This window comes from Sciurus vulgaris, assembly GCF_902686455.1.
Source record: "Sciurus vulgaris genome assembly, chromosome: 7".
Classification (NCBI taxonomy): Eukaryota; Metazoa; Chordata; class Mammalia; order Rodentia; family Sciuridae; genus Sciurus; species Sciurus vulgaris.
Genome location: NC_136467.1, coordinates 55,139,313 through 55,164,916, shown reverse-complemented (window position 1 = coordinate 55,164,916; position 25,604 = coordinate 55,139,313). Strand labels below are relative to the sequence as shown.

At 36.0% G+C, this 25,604-nt stretch overlaps 1 protein-coding gene across 1 annotated transcript in view; it reads right to left on the bottom strand.

The window, feature by feature from the left end:
* The window catches only part of AK9 (adenylate kinase 9), a 204,826-nt gene that overhangs the window by 124,555 nt on the left and 54,667 nt on the right, over positions 1–25,604 (bottom strand). Inside the window, 7 exon segments of the mRNA XM_079147365.1 lie at positions 370–509; positions 1,900–1,983; positions 3,963–4,067; positions 4,156–4,254; positions 10,016–10,160; positions 24,639–24,819; positions 24,904–25,043. Coding sequence (XP_079003491.1) covers positions 370–509; positions 1,900–1,983; positions 3,963–4,067; positions 4,156–4,254; positions 10,016–10,160; positions 24,639–24,819; positions 24,904–25,043 — 894 coding nt within the window.

Here is a 25,604-nt window from a genome sequence, read left to right as displayed (position 1 = left end):
TGGATGAAATTAGTCCTGGAACAAACTTCTTCTAAGTCTATGACTAGTTAACTCATAGATGAAATATTTAATTTTGGTGCTGGTTTCATATGCACCATCTTTTAGCCAACTTAATTGAATCAGGACAATCAAAGTTAATGAGTTAATTTTGAAGCTATGAAATTGGGTCACAATTTCATAATTGAATAATTGAAAATTTACCAGAGAGCATCAGTAATACTTTACACCTAACAATGTTAACTACAAAATGTTCATGAGTCTACATCTTTAAATACTGTAAAATAAAACTAAAACAAGTATACACACTAGATTGACATTTTCTTAGTTAGAGTTAAGTCAACGATAAAAATTAACAAACGAAATTATTACTTCTTTGAGGATTTCCTCCAAGATTTCAGCATGCTTTTCATAGGGATGTTCAAAGTTCATATCCTTTGTTGTTTTTAGACTCTCTTCAAGCATGGAAATAACTGCTGGATGATTTGCAGTTACCTCTTCAATTGAGTCTTCTATTGTGAATAAAGTAAAATAAATTAATAAATTAAAGCCATTAGAACTTTCAGTGGACAAAACTATTTACAATTAAACATGATTGCTAATACTTGGTCCAGGAAGTTATATAACTGCACATGATGTGATGCAAGAAGGGAGAAGTATAAGGAGAAGAGATATTAAGTGACGAATCACAGAATTATGAACTCACAGAACAGTGTCTTAAAGCCAGTGTATCAGAATATGAGCTCACGAGGCAAGAAGGAAGTCATGTCAAGTAAGAGGCAAAGCCAAGGAAGCTGGGGAGGAGATATGGGGACTAGGGGATTCCAGGAGTCAAGCTAAGCTCAAGCATCACAGTCAGAAAATAAGATGAAAGCTTCCAGCTACAAGTATGAAGCCAGATGAGATGGTAAGGGGACAGGAAGTAAGCAAGTTGGAGGGAACTGGGAAAAGGGGGGCACAGGCTTGCTTTTCAAGTGTTACACTTGATTCTTGGTCTTATCTGTTGTGGAAGTGCCTCCCGACACTTAGGCTACACTGATTTAAATGTTTATCCATTCCTCCAGTGAGCCAGGACTGTGACAGCTCCACCTGACTCCCCTACTTCCTCCTTTCCAGTCATGCTCTTGAGTTGCTGTCCCAGGGATCTGACCACTGGGACTCTGTCCTGAGCCAGTTGATATTAGCCCAGAAAACCCCCAAAGGGCCTTTAAAAAACAGCTGCCTGCTGCTCTCCTTGCCTTGAAGTGTCCTCATGGATGGCAAGAGAGTTTCCAGAAAATCAAAGTAGAAGGGTCAAGAACCTATCATCTTCCTACAATCATGGAAGAGGGGAGCACAGTGAGGCATAAATAGTGAGGCATAAATAGCGAGGCAAAGATGCTCAATGTGCAAGCTGCTAGTTGTTCACTCAACATCCATTCTTCTATTCCTTAGTTATGTAACCCTGATTTTGTCAAGGCCAGTAGTGTACTTAGATGAGAAACTACCTCTCCCAAGCTAGAATAGTCAGAAAGTTGAAAGCAATTTTTTTTTTTTTTTTTTGCAAATTTCCTATCCACATTTTAAGAGGGTTAATTCAGCTGGGTAAAGTGCCAGATTTTGTCTCTCGCTTTTAACCTGCTTCAGCAGCCATCCTGTGACATCCTGTGTATGACAGCACATGTCAGAGTTGGCAGAGCAGAGAGACTGCCTGTCTACCCATACTCTTTTCACCAAAAGCACACATCATATGCTATTCTCCCATGTTCCTGTTTGTGTAACTGTTCATAATACATAGAGTAAGTTGGCTATTGTTAGTGTTTTTGTTTAAAAATCACACATTTTCCCTAAATTCTGAAGGAGGTATTTGTATTTTTTAGGAGTCACAAGCTAAGAGAACCAAATTACCCCAAAATTATTTACCTTCGTCTAAGTCCAAATTTTGGCTGTAACTAAGGTCTTGAGAGTGCCCTTGGCTTGCAGATGTTTCAGTGATTTCTTTCTCATCTGTGAATGAAACATTGTTAACAAACAAAGAAGAGAACTAAAGTAGGTGGATTCCCAAAGAAGATTGTGGTAGGGGTCCAGGAACCCAGGATTTGTAAGTCCTAAATTTTAATTTTTAATTGAAATGGGTGAACATATCTATCAGGAGGGGAAATAAAGATAATGACTTAACGTGCAGCAAAACTAGTAGTAACTTCAGTTTCACATAAGGCCACTGTATCTAAATTGGAAAAGAAAATCAAAAGTGACCTTTCTGAGGTGACTAATGGTCTCTCAACTTCAAGAGGCTGTGTTTATCCCAGAGACATAGGGCAAAAAAGGGAGTCTTTGTATTAATGTACACTGGCTCTTACTAGTGTCCACACCTTAGTGGTCATGTCTGCTCCTAGCCTGGAATGCCTCCCTAAGAGAGAGAACAGACTGTCCAAGGAAGGGGCTCTCTTTGTAGTCTGGTGCTGGGGACTTCACAGCTGCAGAGATGGGGTTCCCAGCTGCCACTTGGGGGCCAATATTTGAATGTAAAGGGCTGTCTTCTGTGAAGGCTGTGTGTGTGTTAGGGGAGATAACAAGTTTCTGACATTGCCCAGTTTAATTCCTAATAGGATTGAAGTAAATAGCAGGAAAATACACCTGTCTGAATCAGTAGGAGGAACCAAACCAAACAAACAAACAAACAAATAAATAAATAAATAAATAAGCTCTAAACAAAAAAACCACCAGAATATAAGAAAACACTCACACACACACACACACACACACACACACACACACACACACACACACACACACATATTATTTCTGGTTGAGGGGAAGACTAAGTCTCAAAGTAAAGAAAGAAATCAAAAATGGAAAAACAATGAATTGATTAAAAAAACTACAAAGGATATCTCTATGTACTTCAAAAACAACAATGTGATTTAGAAGATAAACTTCTAAAACTGGAAAAGATATGAAAAATATGAGACTAATATAGAAATTTTATATAGAGACCATATGATGGTTTTAACAATTTAGAAAAAAGACCAAAAGACAAAAATGGTCACCTCAGGAAAGAAATAAATGGCAAACAAATATCAAAATAATGAACTTCAGAAGTAAAAATTTAAAAATAACACTTCAGAGAAAATCCTTGGGAGAAACTAGTAAGAACCAAACAATGATATGTATTTTGTATATTACCGAGGAGAATATAACTTGTAACAATTTTTATTAAAAGATTTTGACTCTGTGTATAGCTCCAAATTCATTAATTCAGTAATTCCATTTGTTAACATGCAGATAAAGCTTTATGTTAAAAAAGTTATTGAATCATAATTTATAGTCACAGAAAAAAAAGTAATAAATTTCCAACATGAAGAACTGGTTAAAACTACTACCTATCCATATCATGCAGTAATTTAAAATGAAGGTTAAACTATTTCCCAATGAAATAGTATAATTAAATGATACACTGTGAGTCAAAAAAGGCAAAAGCAGTTTGTAATATAGCTTTATGTAAGGCTATCTTACATATAGCTATAATCACACAATGTTATGTAATGTAATGATGTATGCTCTCTGTTATGTTAAAATATGAACAGAAAAATTTTATAAGGGCAAAGAGCACAATGGATAAATGACAAAATTTTACAGTCCAACTTACGTGTTTCTGATGATCTGATTCTAGTAAAGGAAGTAGAGAGCTTTTAAGAAATAATTTATAATTATATAATAATGATTGTATAATGGTTGGAAATAGTAAACATTTTTTTCTTTGGGCTCTACTTGTATTATCTTCCCATTTTCTATGATTTCTTATTCATTCTAGTCAAATCTAGTTTTTGTTCTATAGCTGTTCAGTTTAACTGTAAGAAGAAAGCTAATGTTTTTTCTTCTGAAGTTTTCCATTTTTGTGGTAATTCTAAGCTTCAATATAAGTATGAGCAAAGATAAATGGAAGTAGGATCCATAAACATGGTATTAGTAGTTCACTTTATTACCGTCTTTATCAATGTTAGAAGATAGATTATCAAGGGTATTGTCCGACTTCCTTTTGGCTTCTTCAGTGCCCTCTAACAAGACGTTTGTTTGGGATTCTTTGTATCCTGTAGCAAAAGAATAAAACATTTTATCAGCTAATCTACTTACATTAGGAAAGATACAGTCAGTATCAGTGGCAACAGATTTCTTTACCTTCTTCGTTAACTGAAGAGGGTAAAGCTGCATCCTCTGGGAGTACTCCACTCTCTTTTTTTTCCAATTCTTTTTCAATTTCTCTTAATTTTATCTCAGCTGAAAAATAATAATTGGCCTGTGTTAGAAAAAGGTAGCTGTAAGTAGGAAGGCTGGAAAGCCCACTAAAGACTCTGTTTTAAAGTCGGACAGACTTGGGTTTGAGCTCTGATCATTGCATAAGAGCTGTGGGCTTTGGTAAGTCACTCCATTTCTTTGTCTCAAATTCTAGTAGGCAAAATGAGGATCATTAAACTTAAAGCATGGCTGTGAGCATGGCTGGCACACAGGAAGTCTGCCTCACTTTAGCTTCTATCCTTTAAGTTATTATATATATTTTATGTTCAAAAAACCACAAGGCTCTCTCCACTGACAAATTTTTCTTAAAAATATACTGGGGTAACACTGAACAGCAAAAAATTTCCAACGTTTGAAATTTTAAGAATGAAATTTCCTCAAGATTCAGGAAGATGGCGGAAGGGAGGCAGGCAGCGAGTCCTGATCTCACCACATGGAGAGGAGGCAGAATTGAGAGGTGGGCAGCTAAAACAGATGCTCTAAGATTTGGGACTACATAGTCTGAGATCTGAATAGACTGGAAGATAGCTTGCCAGAGGAGAAAACAAGACTCAAGAGTACCCTAACCTACTCCTGTGGATGGGGCAGGGAAGGGCATCAGAGAGACAGCCGGGAAGTGGACAGTTTCTTAAGCTCACCCACTTAAAAACTGGTGGAAAGACAGACAAAACGCAGAAGCCTCCTTAAAACAGCACAAACTGATTAAAACCAAACTGTGAAAAGAAAACTGATCCAGGGACCTGCAGCTGTCTTGTGGAGCCCACAGTGGACCAGCCGTCCTTGTAAATCAGGGTAGGGTCTTCCATTGCCCAGATAACTGCAAATTTAACCAGAGGGAAGCCCCCTGCAGTGGACCTCTTAAGAATCTGGCAAGAAAGAACTTCTGGAAGGACTACTACTAGCTGTAGATCTTCAAAGCCCCCTCCCATCCCCATCCCCGAAACAAGGGGAATTGAGTGAGCTAGAGGGGACCTGGGCTGCGGAAGTGCAGCAAGCCCTTCTCAGCTGCTGCGACCCAGGCAAGGGTAGAAAGCTCTGAGCAGGCTCCCTCTACTCAGACAGAGGCTACACTGAAGCAGCTTTGACCCGGAACAAAGGAAAGTTGATTCACCAGCCCCTCTCCCCCTCCCCCTGGCACTTGATGGGAGGCACTGTGGAAAGACTAGGGATAGTCCCTATGATCACAGCACCACACCAGGGGAAAAGCTGCCTGAAGACCCAGTGACATGCAGACCCAGAGGAAATTACCAGAGTTTATTCAGCAGAAAGGGGAGTATACCAGCCTAAATAGGTGCACAGTCTGAAACATGATTGCAACTGGCAACTGACAGGGCATTGTTTGGTTACTTGTGGGACCTTGCACCAGATTTACTAAGCAGAGGAAATCAATGCCTACCTTCACAACCTGTGGTGGAGAAAACTAGAGTCCAGGTGAACCACTAGAGACCCTCTACTACAATCTCAGAGAGTGGAGGAAGCAGGCGGAACACTCCTACACCACAGAACACCTGCAGAAAACCCACAGCCAGTGTTCCTGCACACACAGACAGCAACCAGGATCTTGGTTACTGCTAAAAGAATCTAGCAGAGGGGAACAGGTGTACTGGTGATCCACAGCAAACACAGGCACTTCAGAGTCTATCCTGAACTTGTAACATTAGAATCAGCCAACTCACAACACTGCACGTTCTGAGACTGTAAACAACTCTTAGTTAACCTTGATCATGTAAGTAACTCCTTAACTTGAATGATAATATTAAACCAATAGCCAACGTTGTACCTCCAACCCATTTGAATGTATTTTATCTAGTGGTTTAAAGCATCGATTGGAATCAGTCTTTGTTTTCCTAACTGTAGTCTATAACTGCTTATCTAACCCCATACTCTTCCTCTTTCAATATCCATTACTACCTCAAATAACACACCTTCATCTATTTTTCCTTTTTATCTTGGTGTAAATTACTCTTTTATAGCCCCCTTCCTTCTTTCTCCCTCTCCCATTTGCCCAAACTGTGTTCCTACTTCCTTTTAGCACTCACTTAAGGTTATATTAAGTTTATTAAATTTAACTACTAATTTTTTGACCTATTCCAGAACTTTATTGTAGGTTTACACCTGAATTTGAGGAACCACAGAGAATAATTACAATAAGTTTTTGCTCTTACAAGGTTGAATAGTATGAGGCTTGGCTCAGAAGTGATTACAGTAAATAGGGATCAGTGGTATCTCTCTTTTATTTGTTCCTTTCAGTTATATATGACAATAGAGTAGATTTATATATATAAACATGGAGTATATCTTACTCTAATTAGGTTCCATCTTGTGGTTGTACATGATGTGGAGATTCACTATAATGTAGTTATATATGTACATAGGAGAGTTATGTCAGATTCATTCCACTGTCTTTCCTATTTCTACCCCCTCCCTTCCCTTCTTTCTCCTTTATCTAATCTACTGAACCTCTTCAGTGGTATCTCTTCAAGTGGAGCTGATATTGGGATCAGCAGAGGGCACACTTTGAATTCAAATATCATTATCTAGATAGCAACCCAACCCAGGGCTCTTAAGAAAAAGAAGTTCAGGTAGTTGTCCTTCATTTAAAAGAAGTCAGAACTATACTGTTAGATCAGTAGACAAACAATATGAAAAAGCAAGGGAACAAACCATCCCTAACGATCCATAGTGCTTCAACAACAGATTTCAATGACACCACAGTGGAGGAAATGTCAGAGAAGGAATTTAGAAAATGTACAGTTAAACCGTTCCATGAGCTAAAAGATTATGTAAGGAGTGAAATAAGAGAAAATAAGGAAATGAAAGATCACCTCAATAAAGAGATAAAGATTCTGAAAAAGAATTAAACAGAAATCCTAAAAATGAAGGAATCAATAAATCAAATTAAATATTAAATGAAAATAAATATTACATTAGACCACGTTAAGGACAGATGTTTAAGTCTCAAAGATTAAGTATATAATCCTGAAAATAAAGTGAACCCTAGAGAAAAGATATTAAGAGACCATTAACAGAATATTCAAGAGATCTGGGATAATGTTAAAAGGCCAAATTTAAGATTTATTGGGATAGATGAAGGCTCTGAAACACAAACTAAAGGAATGCACAATCTTTCAATGAAATAATATCAGAAAAATTTCCAGACCTTAAGAATGAAATTCAAATACAAGAAGTATATCGGACTTGGAATATACAAAATCACAGGAGATTAGAAATCAATGATAAAGATAAAAAATAGAAACCACTCTAACACCTGGAGATTAAATAGTACACTCTTAAACAATGAATGGATAGCAGAAAAAAATCAATGGAGAAATAAAGTCATTAAAGATGAATGAGAACTGTGATGCAACATATCAAAATCTTTGGACAGTATGAAGGCAATTCTCAGAGGAAAGTTCATAGCATTGAGCTCATACATTAGAAGAATAGAAAGATACCAAACAAATAACCTAATATTACATCTCAAGGTCCTAGAAAAAGAAGAACAAACCAACACCAACATCAGTAAGAAATAATTAAAATCAGAGCTAAAATCAGTGAAATTGAGATTAAAAAAAACCACAAAAGAGCAATGAAACAAGGAGTTGGTTTTTTGAAAGGATAAACAAAATTGATAAACCTAACTAATTCATAGCCAAACTAACTAAAAGAAAAAACTCAAAGTATCAAATTCCAAGATGAAAAAGGAAATATCACCACAGACATATACTGTATATACTGAAATACAAAGGAACATCAGAAACTATTTTGAAAATTTATACTCTGATAAAATAGAAAATCTTCAAATATGGAAAAATTCCTACAGACATATGACCTACCCAAATTGAACCAGGAAGACACAGAAAACTTAAAACAGATTGATTTCTATAATGAAATTGAAGCAGCCATGGAGAGTTTTCCAACAAAGAAAAGCCCAGGACTGGATGGATTCTCAGCCGAGTTCTACCAAACCTTTAAAGAAGAACTAATACCAATCCTCCTCAAATTATTCCATGAAATAGAACAGGAAGGAACTCTACAAAACTCATTCTACAAAACCAGTATCACTCAGATACCAAAACCAGATAAAGACACATCAAGGAAAGAAAACTTCAGACCAATATTCTTGACGAACATGGATACAAAAATTCTTAATAAATTATTGGCAAACTGCATACAAAAACACAGAAAAAAGATAGTGCTCCATGATTGAGTAGGATTCATCTCAGGGATGCAAAATTGGTTCAACATACAGAAATCAATAAATCTAATCCACCACATAAACAGATTTAAAGAAAAGAATCACATGCTTATTTCAATAGTTACAGAAAAAGTATTTGACAAAGTGCAGCATTCATTCATGTTTAAAACACTAGAAAAACTAGAGGAACTTTAATTGTAAAGGCTATATAAGACAAGCCCAAGGCTAACATTATTCTGAATGGGGAAAAACTGAAAGCATTTCTTCTAAAAACAAGAATAAGACAAGGATGCCCACTTTAACCATTCCTGTTCCACATAGTCATTGAAACTCTGGCCAGAACAATTAGGTAAGAGAATGAATTAAATGAATGGAATACGAAAGAAAGAGTTCAAATGATCTCTGTTTGGCAAGGACATGTTCCTATATTTAGAAGACTTCTGGGGCTCATAAATGAATTCAACGAAATAGCCGGATACAAAATCAACACCCATAAATCAATTGGGTTTCTACACTACAAGGATGAATCTGCTGAAAAAGGAATTAGGAAATATCCTATCCATAATAGTCTCAAACAAAAAAAATACTGAAATCAATCTAACAAAAGGGTGAAGGACCTCTACAATGAAAACAACAGAACATTAAAGAAAGAAATTGAAGAAGACCTTAAAAGATGGAAAGATTGCCCATGTTCTTGGATAGGCAGAATTAATAGTCAAAGTGGCCACACTACCAAAAACACTACACAGATTCAATGCAATTCTCATCAAAATTCCAATGACATTCTTCATAGAAATAGAAAAGGCAGTCATGAAATTCATTTGGAAAATTAAGAGGCCTAGAATAGCCAAAGCAATCTGTGGTGAGAAAAGTGAAGCAGGAGGCATCACAATACCCAACTTCAAATTATATTACAGAGGTATAGTAATAAAAACAGCAAGGTACTGGAACCAAAACAGGCATGATTGGTCAGGAGAAAAAGCACAAGACTTTGGAAATGAGAGTTCAAGTCTTAGCTATGCTGCTGCTGGGGTGGTTTTCAGGAAGCCATTTATCTTCTATGAGCCTCATTTTTTCATCTGTAAAATTAGAGAATTGTGTTAACTGATCTTCAAGGTTTCTTCCAGTTTCACAACATTATGACTATTTGAATTTGAAGTTAACAATTCCCAAACAGAAAGATTTAAGTATAACTTGGGCTGACATGTAAGCATAAAACAACAAATTCCACAGGAGTCAGGTGAGTCTTGCTTTTGTTTCAATTATCAAGGTAGATAAAGGTATAAATACTACTCAAACTGTCTCTGCCCAGTGAGTAGATACATAAAAGTAGAGACATTCAAATTAGGAAACTCCTTCTGATTCCTTTCCTGGGAGGTCTATAAGTGGATTTTCTTTCTTTACTTATGAGTTGGTTTATGTTTACCACAGAGACCACAATGTGCAAGGGGCTGATAGCAACATGAGCAAAATAGTCCTTGCCCTGAAGTATCCAGGATTGATAGTTCCTAAACTTAAAATGCACATTTAAAAAAGATGGCTCACCTTGTCTTTTAGTTTGTAGTTCTATGAGAAGATTTTCCTTTACCACTTTGATAGCAGCTTCAGTGGCTTCAGCTATAGTATTTTCTATTAATGCTTCACGAGCTGCATCAAAACGTGGCTGAACAAGTGTGGTGTAGTCAACAACCTGCAAAGAATATTTGAGAAAATCAACATAAACACAAGGTTCTCCATCAAAAGTAAATAAAGGAGAGAAAGGAAGATCAGTAGAGTAGAAGAAGGAGAACAGGGGGAGAGAAGAGAGAGGGAAAAGTGGGAGAACAGGGAATGAAACCTAATTCCATGTATGTATGATTTTGTCAAAATGAACCCAACTACTATGTAAAATTATAATGCGCCAATTAAAAAAACACAAGATGCTCAGTTGGTAGAGTGCTTGCCTTTCAAGCACAAGGCCCTGGGTTCAATCCCCAGCACCGCAAAACAAAACAAAAACACAAGATACTAGGGATTCTAAACACAGTTCACCTATTTATCTGCATCATCTATCTATTTCTATCTTTGAAAAATATTAATACCATTTCAGGTATCTCTGGAAACATGTTCAGAATTCACTGACTTTGTGTACCAGCTTTAATAGACATTCAGCCATATTCTTCATGTACCTATTTCATGTATATATTCACATATATGAATATACACAATACATATATTCAGATTACATATATATTTTGGCTTAATCAACAAAAATTAAAACACATTAAATTAACTTTGTATATATAAAGTATATACAATAGATGGCAGCAATTTACACATACAGTTTGATGAGTTTTTACAAAAAAATACATATAACCACCACCAAAATCAAGATACAGAGCCTCAATATCACCCTAAAATGTTCCCATTATGTTCATTCCTTCCCTCTCCTACTCCCTCACCGAGCTTTCATTCCTGGCTCTTGGCAACCACTTTCTGATTCTGTCACTACAAATTAGTTTTTCCTTTTCGAGAATTTCATAGAAATAGAATCATATAGTATATAATCCTTTTCAGCCTTTTCCTCCTCAATGAATTAGTCAGAATGGTTTTGATGATCGTCATTGCAGATGTCCTTTCTATTGCTGAGCAGTGTTTCACTGTATGAATATACCATAGTTTTTTTTAATCCATTCATATATTGATGGACATTTGGGCTGTGTCCAGGTTGTGACTATCATGAAGGAAGCCATGATCATCATTTGTATGGCAGTCTTTTGTAGACATGTATTTCCATGTCTCTTGGGTAAACACTTTGGAGTAGAATTATATTTGACTTTATAATTAACCATCAAACTGTTTCCAGAGTGGGTGAATAATTTCACATTTTTACCAGCAATGTATGAATGTTTCAGTGTCTCCATATCCTCACCAACACTTGGCTTTGTGAATTTTTGAACTTTTAGTCATTTTAGTGGATGTGAAGAAGTATCTCATAATAGTTTAAATTCATATTTTCTTAATCACTAATAAATTCAAACTTCCTATTATATGCTGATTGATTATTCACTTTTATTTTAAACATATGTTCAACTTCTGTTTGTTTAAAAAATTGACTTATAATTCTTTATATGTTCTAAGTATATATCTTTTGTCAGGCAGATAATAAACTTCATACTGAATGTTCGCATCTTAGAAACACATTTCTAATTGTCTTTGTAAAACTTTAAAAAATTTTTTAAAAATTTGTTCGAATTGGTTATATGTGACAGCAGAATGCATTTTGATACACTGTACACAAATGGAGCATATTTTCTCCTTCCTCTGGCTGAACATGATGCAGAGTCACACCTATAGTGTAATCATACATGTATACAGAGTAATAATGTCCATCTCATTCCACTGTCCTTCCCATCCCCAAGTTCCCTCCTCTCCCCTCCCCTCACTCCCCTCTGCACAATTCAAAGTTCCTTCATTCCCTCCCTCCCCGCCATTCTCCACACCATTATGGATCAGCATCCACTTATCAGAGAAAACATTCGGCCTTTGTTTTTTTGAGTTTGGCTTATTTCACTTAGCATGATGTTCTCCTGCTCCATTCATTTATCTGCAAATGTCATAATTTTGTTCTTCTGATTTCTATATGTCTTTTAAGTTAAATTACTACTTCCATTCTTCTTCTCTCACATGTAGGTATCTTGTTTTAATCCATGCCAATAAGTCCACCTCTACAGATAATTTTTTAATGGATGCACAGAATTGCATTAGATTAATGTATTATAACTTGTTTAACAAAAATACCAGTAATATATTTAAGTATACATGTTTTAAATATATATTTAGATATGTTAATCTATGATGAATACAATTATGTGCAATATTCTTGATATGATAGTTTCTTTAGAAAAATACCGTAAAGTAGAATTCAGTAGTTCAAAGTATATGTATGGATTTTAGGCTTGTATACATTGTTTCCAGTTGCTACAACTGATGGTGATACTCTTTTCAGCAACATGTAAGAATGTACTTTTTTCTATTCTATTTACACATCAGTATTGGGTGTTAACAGTAATCTTTTAAATGTAACAATGAGATTGACATGACATATCTCTAGTTATTTGGAATTTCTCTGTTTATCAAGGAGGTGATAGCCTTTAAAAAAATTTTTTTTTCCATGCTGCAGATCAAACCCAGAGCCTCTTGCATGGCAGGCAAGCACTCACTGAGCTATGTCCCAGCCCCCCTTTTCTAATGTTAAATGGCTATGTACATCTACTATCTTGTGAATTGCCTGTGCTAATTTTTTCCCATTGGGGCTTCATGTGCATACTGATTTGTCTCTTTATATTTTAAAATGATAATTTATTTGTCTGACACACATTGTACTGGCTTACAATATGCCTATAAATCCTTTGGTGTGCCTCCCTTCACAAAGTGAAGCCTCATAGTCCTCTTCTTTAGTGTAGGTAGGACTTAGTGGTTTGTTTAAAAAAAAAAAAAAAGAATAGTGTATAGTACAAATGACAGTGGGTGATTTTTGAGACTAAGTCCATCCTTGGTTCATTCTCTCTAAGGTAAGCTGGTAGCCATGTCACTGGGACACAAAAGCAATCCTATAAAGAGCTCATTCATGTACTAGAGCCATCTTCCATGCCCAGCCAAGCCTTCAGAGGACTTAGGCTGCAGTCAACATCTTTTTAATTTTTTTTTTAATTTGTTCTAATTGGTTATACATGAGAGTAGAATGCATTTTGAAACATTGTACACAAGTGGAGCATAGCTTCTCATTTCTCTGACTGTACATGGTGCTGAGTCATACCAGTAATAAAATCATACATGTATATAGGGTAATACATGTCTGTCTCATTCTACCATCCTTCCCATCCCCACTTCCCCACCCATCCCCTCACTCCCCTCTGCATAATCCAAAGTTCCTTCATCTCCATCACCCCCCACCCACTAGGGATCAGCATTCACTTATAAGAGAAAACATTCAGCCTTTGGTTTTGGGGGATTGACTAATTTCACTTAGCATGATCTTCTCTAGTTCCATCCATTTACCTTCAAATGCCATAATTTTATTCTTCTTTAAAGCTGAGTAATATTCCATTGTGCATATGAACCACATTTTCTTTATCCATTCATCTGTAGAAGGGCATCTAGATTGGTTTCATAGTTTAGCTATTGTGAACTGAGTTGCTATAAACATTGATGTGGTTGCATCACTGTAGTATGCTGATTTTAAGTCCTATGGGTATAAACCAAGGAGTGGGATAGCTGGGTCAAATGGTGGTTTCATTCCAAGTTTTCTGAGGAATCTCCATACTGCTTTCTAGAGTGGTTGCACAAATTTGCAGACCCATCAGTAATGTATGAGTGTACCTTTTCTCCCACATCCTAACACTTATTATTACTTTTATTCTTGATAATTGCTATTCTGACTAGTGAGATGAAATCTTAGTTTTGATTTGCATTTTCCTAATTGCTAGAGATGATGAACATTTTTTCATATATTTGTTGATTGATTGTATTTATTCTGTGAAGTGTCTGTTCAGTTCTTTAGCCCACTTATTGGTTGGGTTTATTGGTTTTTTGGTGCTAAGTTTTTTGAATTCTTACTCTATATCCTGGAGATTAGTGCTCTATCTGACATACATATGGTAAAGGTTTTCTCCCACTCTGTAGGTCCTCTGTTCATGTTATTGACGGTTTCCTTTGCTGAAAAAAAAAAAAAAAAGCTTTTTAGTTTGAATCCATCCCATTTATTAATTCTTGATTTTACTTCTTGCACTTTAGGAGTCTTGTTAAGGAGATCAGGTCCTAAGCCAACATGGTAGAGATTTGGACCTATTTTTTCATCTATTAGGCACAGGGTCTCTAGTCTAGTGCCTAAGTCTTTGATACACTTTGAGTTGAGTTTTGTACAAGGTGAGAGATAGGGATTTAATTTCTTTTTGCTGCATGTGGATTTCCAGTTTTCCCAGCACCATTTGTTGAACAGGCTATTTTTTCTCCATTGTATGTTTTTGGCACCTTTGTCTAGTATGAGTTTGTCTCTGTGTCTTCTATTCTGTACCATTGGTCTACCTGTCTATTTTGGTGCCAATACCATTATGTTTTTGTTACTATTGCTCTGTAGTACAGTTTAAGGTCTGGTATTGTGATGCCTCTTCTTGCTAAGGATTGCTTTTACCATTCTGGGTCTCTCATTTTTCCAGATGAATTTCATGATTGCTTTTCTTGTTCTATGAAGAATGTCATTGAGATTTTAATACAAATTGCATTAAATCTGTATAACACTTTTGGTAGTATGGCTATTTTGACAATATTAAATCTGCCTATCCAGACACGTGGGAGATCTTTCCATCTTCTAAGGACTTCTTTAATTTCTTTCTTTAGTGTTCTATAGTTTTCATTGTAGAGGTCTTTCACCTCTTTTGTTAGATTGATTTCCAAGTATTTTATTTTATTTTTTGAGGCTATTGTGAATGGGGTAGTTTTTCTAATTTCTCTTGCAGTGGATTCATCACTTATGAATAGAAATGCATTAGATCTATGAGTATTATTTTATATCCTACTTTGCTGAATTCATTTATTAGTTCTAGAAGTTTTCTGGTGGAATTTTTGGATCTTCTAACTATAGAATCATGTCATCAGCAAATAGTGATAGTTTGAGTTTTTCTTTTTTTATTTTAATTTATTTTTATTGTAAACAAATGGGATACATGTTGTGTCTGTACATGGAGTAACAGCATACCATTTACATAATCATACATTTACATAGGGTAATGATGTTTGATTCATTCTGTTATATTTTCCTCCCTCTCACGCCTCCCACCTCTCTTTTCCCTCTATACAGTCCCTCCTTCCTCCATTCTCGCCCCCCTCCCAACCCCCATTATGTGTCATTATCCGCTTATCAGCAAGATCATTCATCCTTTGGTTTTTTTGATATTGGCTTATCTCACTTAGCATGATATTCTCCAATTTCATCCATTTGCCTGCAAATGCCATAATTTTATTATTCTTTATAGCTGAGTAATATTCCATTATATCTCACAGTTTCTTTATCCATTCATCAATTGAAGGACATCTAGGTTGGTTCCATAGTCTGGCTATTGTGAATTGAGCAGCTATGTACATTGATGTGGCTGTATCTCTGTAGTATGCTGAGAGTTTTTCTTTTTCTATTTGTATCCCTTTAATTTCTTTCATCTGTCTGATTCCTCTGGCTAGAGTTTCAACGATTATATTGAATAGAAGTGGTGAAAGAGGGCATCCTTGTGTTTTTCCCATTTTTAGAGGGAATGTTTTCAATTTTTCTCCATTTAGAATGATGTTGGCCTTGGGCTTAGCATAGATAGCTTTTACAACGTTGAAGTATGATCCTACTATCCCTATTTTTCTGGTGTTCTGAACATGAAAAGGTGCTGTATTTTGTAAAATGCTTTTTCTGCATCTAATGAGATGATCATATGATTCTTAACCTTAAGTCTATTGATGTGATGAATTACACTTATTGATTTCTGTATGTTGAACCAACCTTGCATTCCTGGGATGAACTACTTGATTGTGGTACACTATCTTTTTAATATGTTTTTGTATGTGATTTGTCAGAATTTTATTGAGAATTTTTGCATCTATGTTGATCAGGGATATTGGTCTGAATTTTTCTTTCCTTGATGTGTCTTTGTCTGGTTTTAGTATCAGGGTGATACTAGTCTCACAGAAAGAATTTGGAATAGTTTCTTCCTTTTCTATTCATGTTGTCTGTGTGTCTTCTCATTTAGTGGCACAGAGCTGAGGCAGTACAGATTCTATCCTGTCCCTGAAGGCTTCCAGTACCTCACCTTTAACAGGGAGACCAATATTAACAGCACCCAATGCAAATGATACACCACCTTAAACCAAATGATTCCTATTAAGGCATTTATAGTTTTGTCACAATAGACAGAAATGAAGTGTTCAATTATTGTCTATGATATAAACAGTAAGTTTACTAAAAGGTTTTTACCATTTCAAATGATAGACAATGAGGGAACAGAAGTAGTGTGTGATGTTTATGAGGGAGAAGGACAGAAGATAGAGGTAAAAATTTCTAGTAAGAGTATGGGAGGAATTAATAGAGGTTGGATGTTAGTATGAGAGAAGTGAGAAAGAGAATCCAGGGATACATATAGGTGAGAGAAAAAATATATTCAGGTTTTTAAAAAGTAGAAATATAAGAATATACGACAAAACTGTAATATACTATTCAGACATTCCATTCCTCAATAAATTGATGCATGAAAAATATTTGGATTGAAAGATGGTAGAGGTGTGAGAAAGAGGCCAAAAAGAAAAAGAAAAACAAAGAAAGGAAGAAAGAAAGAAAAAAGACAAAAGGAAAGTCTCAGTGGAAAATTGAACAATTGCTTCTGTTGGCTTTCAAAAATTTTCTCAGCTTCCCTTCTTTGCCAATAGGTGGGGTTTGGGCTGGGATTGTGGCTCAGTGGTAGAGCGCTTGCCTAGCATGCTTTAGGCACTGGGTTTGATCCTTAGCACCACACAAAAATAAACAAAATAAAGGCATTGTGTCCATCTACAACTAAAAAAAAAACAAAAAATTAAAAAAAAAAATAGGTGGGGTTGTCTGAAGTTTGATGTTAGCTCCAGTCCAGAGGGTGCCAGACTGGTTGGGTGGGTTACCTGATAGCAAGATGCCCTCAACACCCTCTTCCAGTCTTCCCACCCTTTGTAGCTGGCCCCTTCTGTCCCTGCACACTTCAGAACTCACTGGGCTGGAGAGAGCCCAGTTTTTTCCAGTTTCTGCAACATGTGCTCCACGCAGGGAATTTCCCCTAGTCTCTGGTTTTCCACAGGCTTGCCAGACCCTGACTGGCCCATGCAAACCCAACTGCATTCTGATGAACCTGAGCTTCAGCTTCCCCAGGCTCTGCCTTGCTGCAATTCCAAGATCTCAATGCCCTTTCAACTTGCAGAGAGACCACCAGGGATGTGTTCACACAAAGGATTGACCCTGCAAAAGGCAGCCAGATGGTGGCTACTAGCACACTCAGCAGAAAGACCTTAGGAGCAATCAGATCTGCAGGTATCCCAATATATCTTCAGGCCATGGCCAGTGTGCCCAGATTGTGGTGGCTCTGCCCTGAGATGGTGGCAGTTGTGGCGGTAAACCTGCAGACCCTGGCTGGGATCCCAAGACAGCGGTGGCTGCGTGTACCCAAACCTGCGGGTACTGTGACAATGGGCTTCCAGGCAGCAGTGGGCAGTGGGCAGTGGGTGATCCACTGGCAGTCTGCAGGAGGTCTGCAGGCTAAGGGTGGGTGATTGGTGGATGGATATCGGGTGGCGGGCCATGGATAGGTAAAAGGCAGGTGATGGGCAGGCAAAAGGCAGGCCTACTGGCAAATGGATAGGCGGCGGTCAGAGCACGATCTGCATTTCAAAGGCAGGTATTTGAGGTCTGATGGAACAGACGAATGGGGGTAAGCAGCGGGGTATTGCTGGGCAGGGATGGCTGCCTTGTAGAGAAAGGTATTTCCTCTGCTTGAATCCTGAGTCACAGAGCAACAAGGAATGCAGCCTCCTAGTTCCATCTTGGATCTCCCCCAGTCAACATCTTGACTACAATCATGAGAAAATCCAGGACAGTCACTCACTTAAGTCATTCCCGAATTCCTGACATGAAGAAACTACACAAGATAAGATGTGTATTGTTACCTCAAACCTGCTAAGTTTTGGGGTGATTTTGTTTTTAAGGAGACAGGGTCATGCTATGTTGCCCACACTGGTTTTGAACTCCTGGCATCATCTGATCCTCCTGCTATGGCCTCCCAACTAGCTGTGATGAAGGGCATGTGTTACTGTACATGGCTTAGTTGGGATAATTTTTAATGCAGCAATAGATAACTAATACACACAAAGATGAGAAATATATCCTAAAAGTTTTCCTCCATGTGCTGTCAAAAGTTTTAAAATTTCTTCTGATTTTTCTTTTGGACTTCAGTTTTTACACTTTAATCATCTGGTTTTAACTCTTCTTTTTTCCAAAAGATAAACAAGTTAGGACTCTGAGATACATATACATGCATACACAAATTTCTTTCCCTGCATTCCTTCAAAAGAGTTAGATAATACTTTTAGAATAGTATGCATTGTTTATATTATTAAGCTTATATAACAACTTTAAAAGTTTAAGTATGTATTTCCGTTATATTTCTATTCTTGCAGTTTTGTTTCAATTAGCTTAGTTTTCTATGTATGTATCAATAATGAATTACCATCCTTTTCCTCTGCAGTATAAATCCCCTCTTGATACATTTGACCACATTCAGTAAGCATCTTCTCCCTGGAGCTCTCTCTTCTGGAGCCTTCTGATCGCCTGCCCCATTCTGAACTGTCCCTTCCCCATGATTCTGGTTTTTTTTTTTTTTTTTTTTTTTTTTTTTTTTTGAGGTACTGGAGATTGAACCCAGAACCTCATGCATGTGCTCTACCCCTGAGTTACATCCCCACCCTTTATTTTATTTTATTTTATTTTGAGACAGGGTCTTGTTAAATTGTCCAGGCTAGCCTTGAACTTGTGACCTTCCTGCCTTAGCCTCCCAAGTAGCAGGGATTGCAAGTGTGTGCCACCATGCTTGGCTCACTGGGTCATGTCAATCTGGAAACATGCCCTTTAATCTGGGAAATTTTCTTTGATAATATTCTTCTTTCTGGGATCTCCTTCTAGAATTTTTATTGGACAATGGATTTCATGAGTTTTTTTCTTTCCTATTCTTTTTCTTCATCTCTTTGTCATTTTTTTACTAAATATCTACTAAATACTTCTAAATTTTTTAAAATAAAAAAACCTTTCTCTTTAATTTTTCATGTATGTTATTTTAATTTCACAGGATGATTTTCATTTTCTGTATGTTCCTTTTTCTTTTTTCTTCTAGCATCCCATTCTAGTTTCTACATTTGATAGTTGTCCTTATCTTCCAGAGGACATTAACTGGAACCTTCATTTGCATAGATACAGTGCTTAGGTGAGCTGGTTTGGTAGTGGTACTGTGAAATACTCAATTGTCAGAAGGCTGGAAAATGATCCTATGTGAAAAAGTTATCTCGTTTTTAAAGAACATTTTCACTTGAGATATACTACGAGTGAGTAACTCTTTTCCCCTTTTATTTGTTGAAATTATTATTTCATTGTTTTCTGTTTGCCATTGCTTCTGTTGATAAATCAATCATTATTTGCATCTTTTAAAAATCTAAAGTATCATTTTTTTTTCTGCAGCTGCATTAGAGGTTTTCAACAATTGAATATGGTGTGATATTCCTTATATTTCTCCTGTTTGGGACTTGCTGAAATTCTTGGACCTACAAGGGGTTATCATTGTTTTGTTGTTGTTTGTTTTTTAATTTATGAAATATTGACAGTTATGTCTTCCAGTATTTTTTTTTTTCCTATCTCATTCCAACCCTTTCTAGGAATCCACTAACATATAGCAGACCGTTTAATTTGTCCCATGGATCCCACGACTGCTCTTTATTTTTGTTTTAATGTATATTTTTTACCTTTTTTGTTCTTTAGACTGGAATTTTTAAAAATCTTTTTTCATGTTCTTCAGAAAACTCAAATCAGCTGTTATACTAATTCATTAAAAATTTCACATCGGTTTTGTAATGCTAGCAATAGGATTTCCATTTTGTGCTAACAGTTTCCTTTTATTTCATGAGATTCCCTGTCCTCTCATAAAGATCTTAAGCCTATTTAAAACAACCGCTTTAAAGATTTGTCTGCTAAATACAAAATCTACCCCATTTCAGGGCCAGTTTTTACTGCTTTCTTTTTCCTTCTTTTCTTTTATTTGGGTATGGGTTACATTTTTCTGGTTGTTTGCATATATTATAACTTTTCTTTACATTGTGGATGACACACTGTTCTGTTCTAGGCTTTGGATTCTGTCATTTTCCCCTGAAGACTGTTGCGGTTTTTGTTCTACCTGGCAGTTCAATTATCGATTTATCACATTTGAAATTCTGTGCTTTGTTAGATGCAATATTTGGAAAGTCCAAGGTGTTTCTCAATTGGAGAACTCAATCTCCAAATTCATTCTCAGGTTGTATTCAGGAATGGTTGGTTGTAGGTTCTGTCAGGGTGGGCATAGAGTAGACCTTAGTCTAGGCTGTGATGCTTACTCCTAATGTATGACCTTATGGTATGTCAGCCCCATGTTCTGGCTATTGATGCGGTTTAAGGTCTCCCTTCTGATTGAACAAGAGCTCTCATGTGTTCCAGTTGCTCAACCTCCAGTATCTGCTCCATTCACAATGCTGACGGAGCCATCCTCAGATAAGCTCTGTGAAGACTCCTGTGGTGCATATGCAGCCCCACCCTGGGCCACAGTCTTCCGATCTCATTCTTAGCTCAATGGAAGTACCATGCTCTGATGGGTTTAGAGAGGAAACTGTCCCAGCAGACAGCAGAGGTAATCATGGGGCTTGCCTGATGAGTTTCTCTTCTCCCAAAGATCACATAGTGGGAGAGCTAGTTCCTCTGTCATGGCTGAAATTTAAAAATTACTTTTTGAAAAGATGGCATCAATTTACAGTTCCACCAACAGTTTTATAAACTTGTCATTTGTACATGCCCTCCTTGGCAACAAAAGTTGTTATTTTTTTCATGCTTAAGTGTGAAAAATTACAACCTGTTATTATGTTTTGTTTTCTTATTTTCTAATGAGATTAGGTATCTTTTCATAAGTTTTTCCCCAATTAGCAATTTATCTTCTGTGATGTTCTCTAGCTGTCTATTGCTTTTCTTTTTCTTTTTGATTACAGGTACACTACATACACAGTGCTAGAAACACTCTTTTAGTTATACTTGTTTCAAAGATCTTTCCCCAGGGTATTGTATTTCAGCTTTTAAAAACTGAAAACTTTTATCAGAAAGGTGTTTTATATTTTGATGAAATATAATCATTCACCTTTAAAAACTATTTTGGGGTGTATTAAGTGTTTAATTGCTGAAAAAAATATAACCTCCCAAATTAGCTTAAATGACAAACACTATTTCATAGTTTTGGAGAGTCAGATATAATAATTTCTCATGATTTTAAATGGGAAGGTTATAATGCATTTTATATTGACCCAAATTCTATCATGTTACTAAAATACAATAAAATGCTTAAATACAAGCAATAGATTATTCTGTTTTGATGTAAATGATTAAAATATCACTGTGTGATCATCAAACAACATGACTGGTAACATACGTTTGTTCTGTATACACTAATATGAACTTTCTTAGGGCCAACATTTGAGACTTTAAACACATGATGAAATTTTCCAAACCTCTACACATGATTTTGATATTATAGTTGGAATGTATCACAATCCTCTTTCTGCATATTTGAATAAAATCATGGAGTTTTGTTTTGGAGATGTAAACATAAATGGTATTTGAAAAATGTTATATTAGGGTATCTGTATAATCTAAGAGGCTTTGATATTAAAAATCAAGCAAGATTTTATAGAAAAATATTATCTGAGAATACATTTTAAGGTTATGTTTGAAGTAATAAGATCCTTACACTAAGAAAAGTAAAAATACCAATTAATATTAGAAGTGGTGCTAGGTATCATGTCTTGAGTGATTCCTTAAAGAAAAGTAGTCAAGATAATTGAAGGGAAACTTTTAATAAGTTAAAAATGATATCTATAATAGTATCCAATCCCATCAAATATCTAGAGGCAATATTTATTTATTATGATATCCCATAAAATATCACATAGGCAAACTTTTATACAGAAAACTCTTAAATTTTTACTTGTAATCATTTAAAAAGAGTTAAATAAGTGGTGAAGTATAATTTTATGGACTAGAGGAGTGAAGATGCCCATTCTCCCAACTGATTTATATATCTGATGCAATCCCAATTAAAATTCCAAAATATTTTTCTATATAAAATTACAAAGAACCACAAATAGTTAATGTACTTCTGAAAGAGAGTAATAGGATGAAAGACCTTGCTCTATCTGACATTGGGACTAACTGGAGAGCTAAAACAATTTGTCAACATAGCATTGGGAGAAAAATAGCAAAACAGAATGATGGAATAGACCATAGAGCCCCCACACAGGTACACATGTATTAAAACATGATTTAAAACAAAGGGAGCATGATAAACAGTGGATGAAGGACAGGTTTTTTTCTTAAATGATCCTGGGACACCTGGATATCCATATGGGAAAAGGTAAAATTTATTCCATATGTCCCATCACAAGAAAGTCAATTTGAGGTGTATTTTGTACCTAAATGTAGAAGTTCAAATAAAATTTTTAGAAGTTATTATAATATTTTCATGATGCTTGGCAAGTAAAAATTTCTTTCTTAAATGTGACTCATAAAAGCACTGATGAAAAAGGAAAAGGTTGGTGAATTATTCCCCGCTAAAATCAAGAACCTGTGTTCATTGACAAATGCCAATAAAAAGGCAAAACAGCAAACCACAGGGTGATAGAAAACATCTGTTCTCCTTAAAATCAACAAAAAACTTGGTCTGAAGACAATGTAACTCCTACTAATAGCATGTAATAATACACAATAAAAGTGGGCAGGACACTTGAACAAACACTTATGAAAGATAACATCTGAATGGCCAGTAAGCATTTGAAAAATGGTCAACCTCATCAGTCATAAGAGAAATGTAAATTAAAACTACAGTGAGATATTATTAAATACCCACTAGAATGGATAAGATCAGAAAGATCACAACAAGAATTGGCAGGACCCTGGAAAAACAGAACATGCATACCCTGCTGATAGAATTATAAATTAGTAGAACTATTCTGGAATCACCTACTAAGTTAACCATAGGCACACGTCTATGTCCCAGAAATTGTCCTCCTGGATTTATCTCTAAAACATAAATATATACATGTATGCTCCATGGGACACATATAAGAATATGGATAGCAGTATTATTCATAAAGCACAAAGTTTTATTAACCCTCAAATACAGATAAATGATATTCACTGAGTTTTATTAACACTGAAATATGGATATGATATAATTTATCTGTTGATTGTTTTATCATAAGATGATTAAGCAATAGCTATATAAATAACATGAATAAATATCACAATCATAATATTAAGTGAAAGTAGCCAGGCACAGAGAACATAAATTGTTTAAGCCCACAAAGTTCAAAAAACATGCAAAACTAACCCATGATGTCTGATATGATAAAACCATGGAAGTGTGGAAGAAATACCATAATACAGGCAGCAGTTACCTCCTTTGTAGTGATGGGGTTGTTTGGAGACTTATAATGGGAAGAGGCATGGAGAAGGCTTCTGGAGTGTTGGAAACATTTCCTATTTGATCTGGGTGATGGTTATATAGCGAGGTTATTTTATGATATTCATGGAGTTTCACTTTTCTGTATATTTGTCATATTTTATAATAAAAAAAAGTTAAAAGCAAATTGAAAATGTCACTCCTGTGCTTAAAAATCTAACAGGATTTTTGAATTACTCCAAAACCTTCCCATGACCTGCACTGCTCTGACTACATCTTCGCCCACCATTGGATGCTCCTCCTCCTTTCATGGTAACACTGTAGATACACTGACCTTCTTATAATTTCTCTGCATTCCAAGCTCTCATCAAAACTCCTGGCTCTGCTTTCAAGTTATATCCCAGATCTGCTTGCTTCTTACTACCTTTTACTGCTGTCACTCCAGTCTAAACTAAAAATAATTTCTCTCCCTTTACTTAGTAGAGAACAGAGCACTGGGGGAGAAAAGGTCAAGGAACTGACAGGCCAGAGAGTTGGAAGGATCATTTTGATCTCAGATGTTGAAATTGCTGAGGATCAGGGCAGAAGTGAGATTGTGGAGAGACTGAGAGTAAAGCAGGAATGAAACCTAGGAAACCAGAGGGGTGGAACCAAGAAAGGTGACAGGTGGCATCTCTGGGTGACAGGGCATTCAAATCTGAGGGCTTCTAGGAGGGAGGAGGACCTATGGTCTGGAAAGAAGTGCCAATAACTGGAAGGAGGAAAGATTTCTTTCCTACTGGGAGCTTGGTGGAGCAATTTCCCAGTTGACAGTATAAAATGAAGAAAACCATACAAATAAAATTCTACGAATTATAATCAAGGATAGATAGATGGGTAGATAAGTAGGTAGTTACCTTTCCTTTGTAATATTCTGCAATCAAATTGCTAAGTGTTGTTTTCCCTGAATACTGAGGTCCAAATATGAATACTTTACATGGTGGTGCTGGCATAGGCGGAAGAAGATAGGGACGTGGGTTCAATAAAAATTTTTTTAATGTTTCTTCTGATGAAAGACAGTACATTTTACCTAGAAAACTTAAAAAAAATCATAACAATAAATAAATAACTGAAAACACACGTAGACAAGTTTTAAAATTAAGTTCTGAAAATCTTACTTACCTCACAGAAAAATCTGGTAATCCTGAAAAAAGGTTACCTTCTTTTAAAGCCACAGGACACATACGTCCCCATCTGCTTCTGCGCCATCTATATCTTGGTGCAATAAGTTTATAAGTTGAGAGAGTACGAAATAGCTCCTCCTGCAAATCACAAATACTATGTTAAAAAATGAGGGTGAAAAGTTTTACACAATGAATCAAAATGCATTCTGCTGTCATGTATAACAAAATAGAATGAACAATTTTTTTTAAAAGAGGGCATAAATTATGCTGAAAGTGGTATCTAATATTTTGTTTCTTATTTGACAATGCTTTACTACCTAAGAAATAATGTAGAATGCAAATCTGGGTCTTTCTATTTTTTTAAAAATACCTTTACTTATTTATTTATTTTTATTTGGTGTTGAGGATCCAACCCAGTACCTCATGCATGCTAGGCAAGAGCTCTACCACTGAGCCACAACCCCAGCCCTTGGGCCTCTTTCTTAATTCAACATTTCATACTAGTCCTAGGTTTAATAAGACTAATTTTCATTTCATTTAAAAATTCTTTTTTCAATTTTACTAACATTTTCTATTATAAGGTAGAATGAGTATGGGATAGAAAATATTTGCTGCTGCAAATATCAGATTCTACAAAGTTTCTAACATTGGTGGTACTGGGGATCTAGCATGTATCAGAATTTCTTTCCTGGGTGGGAG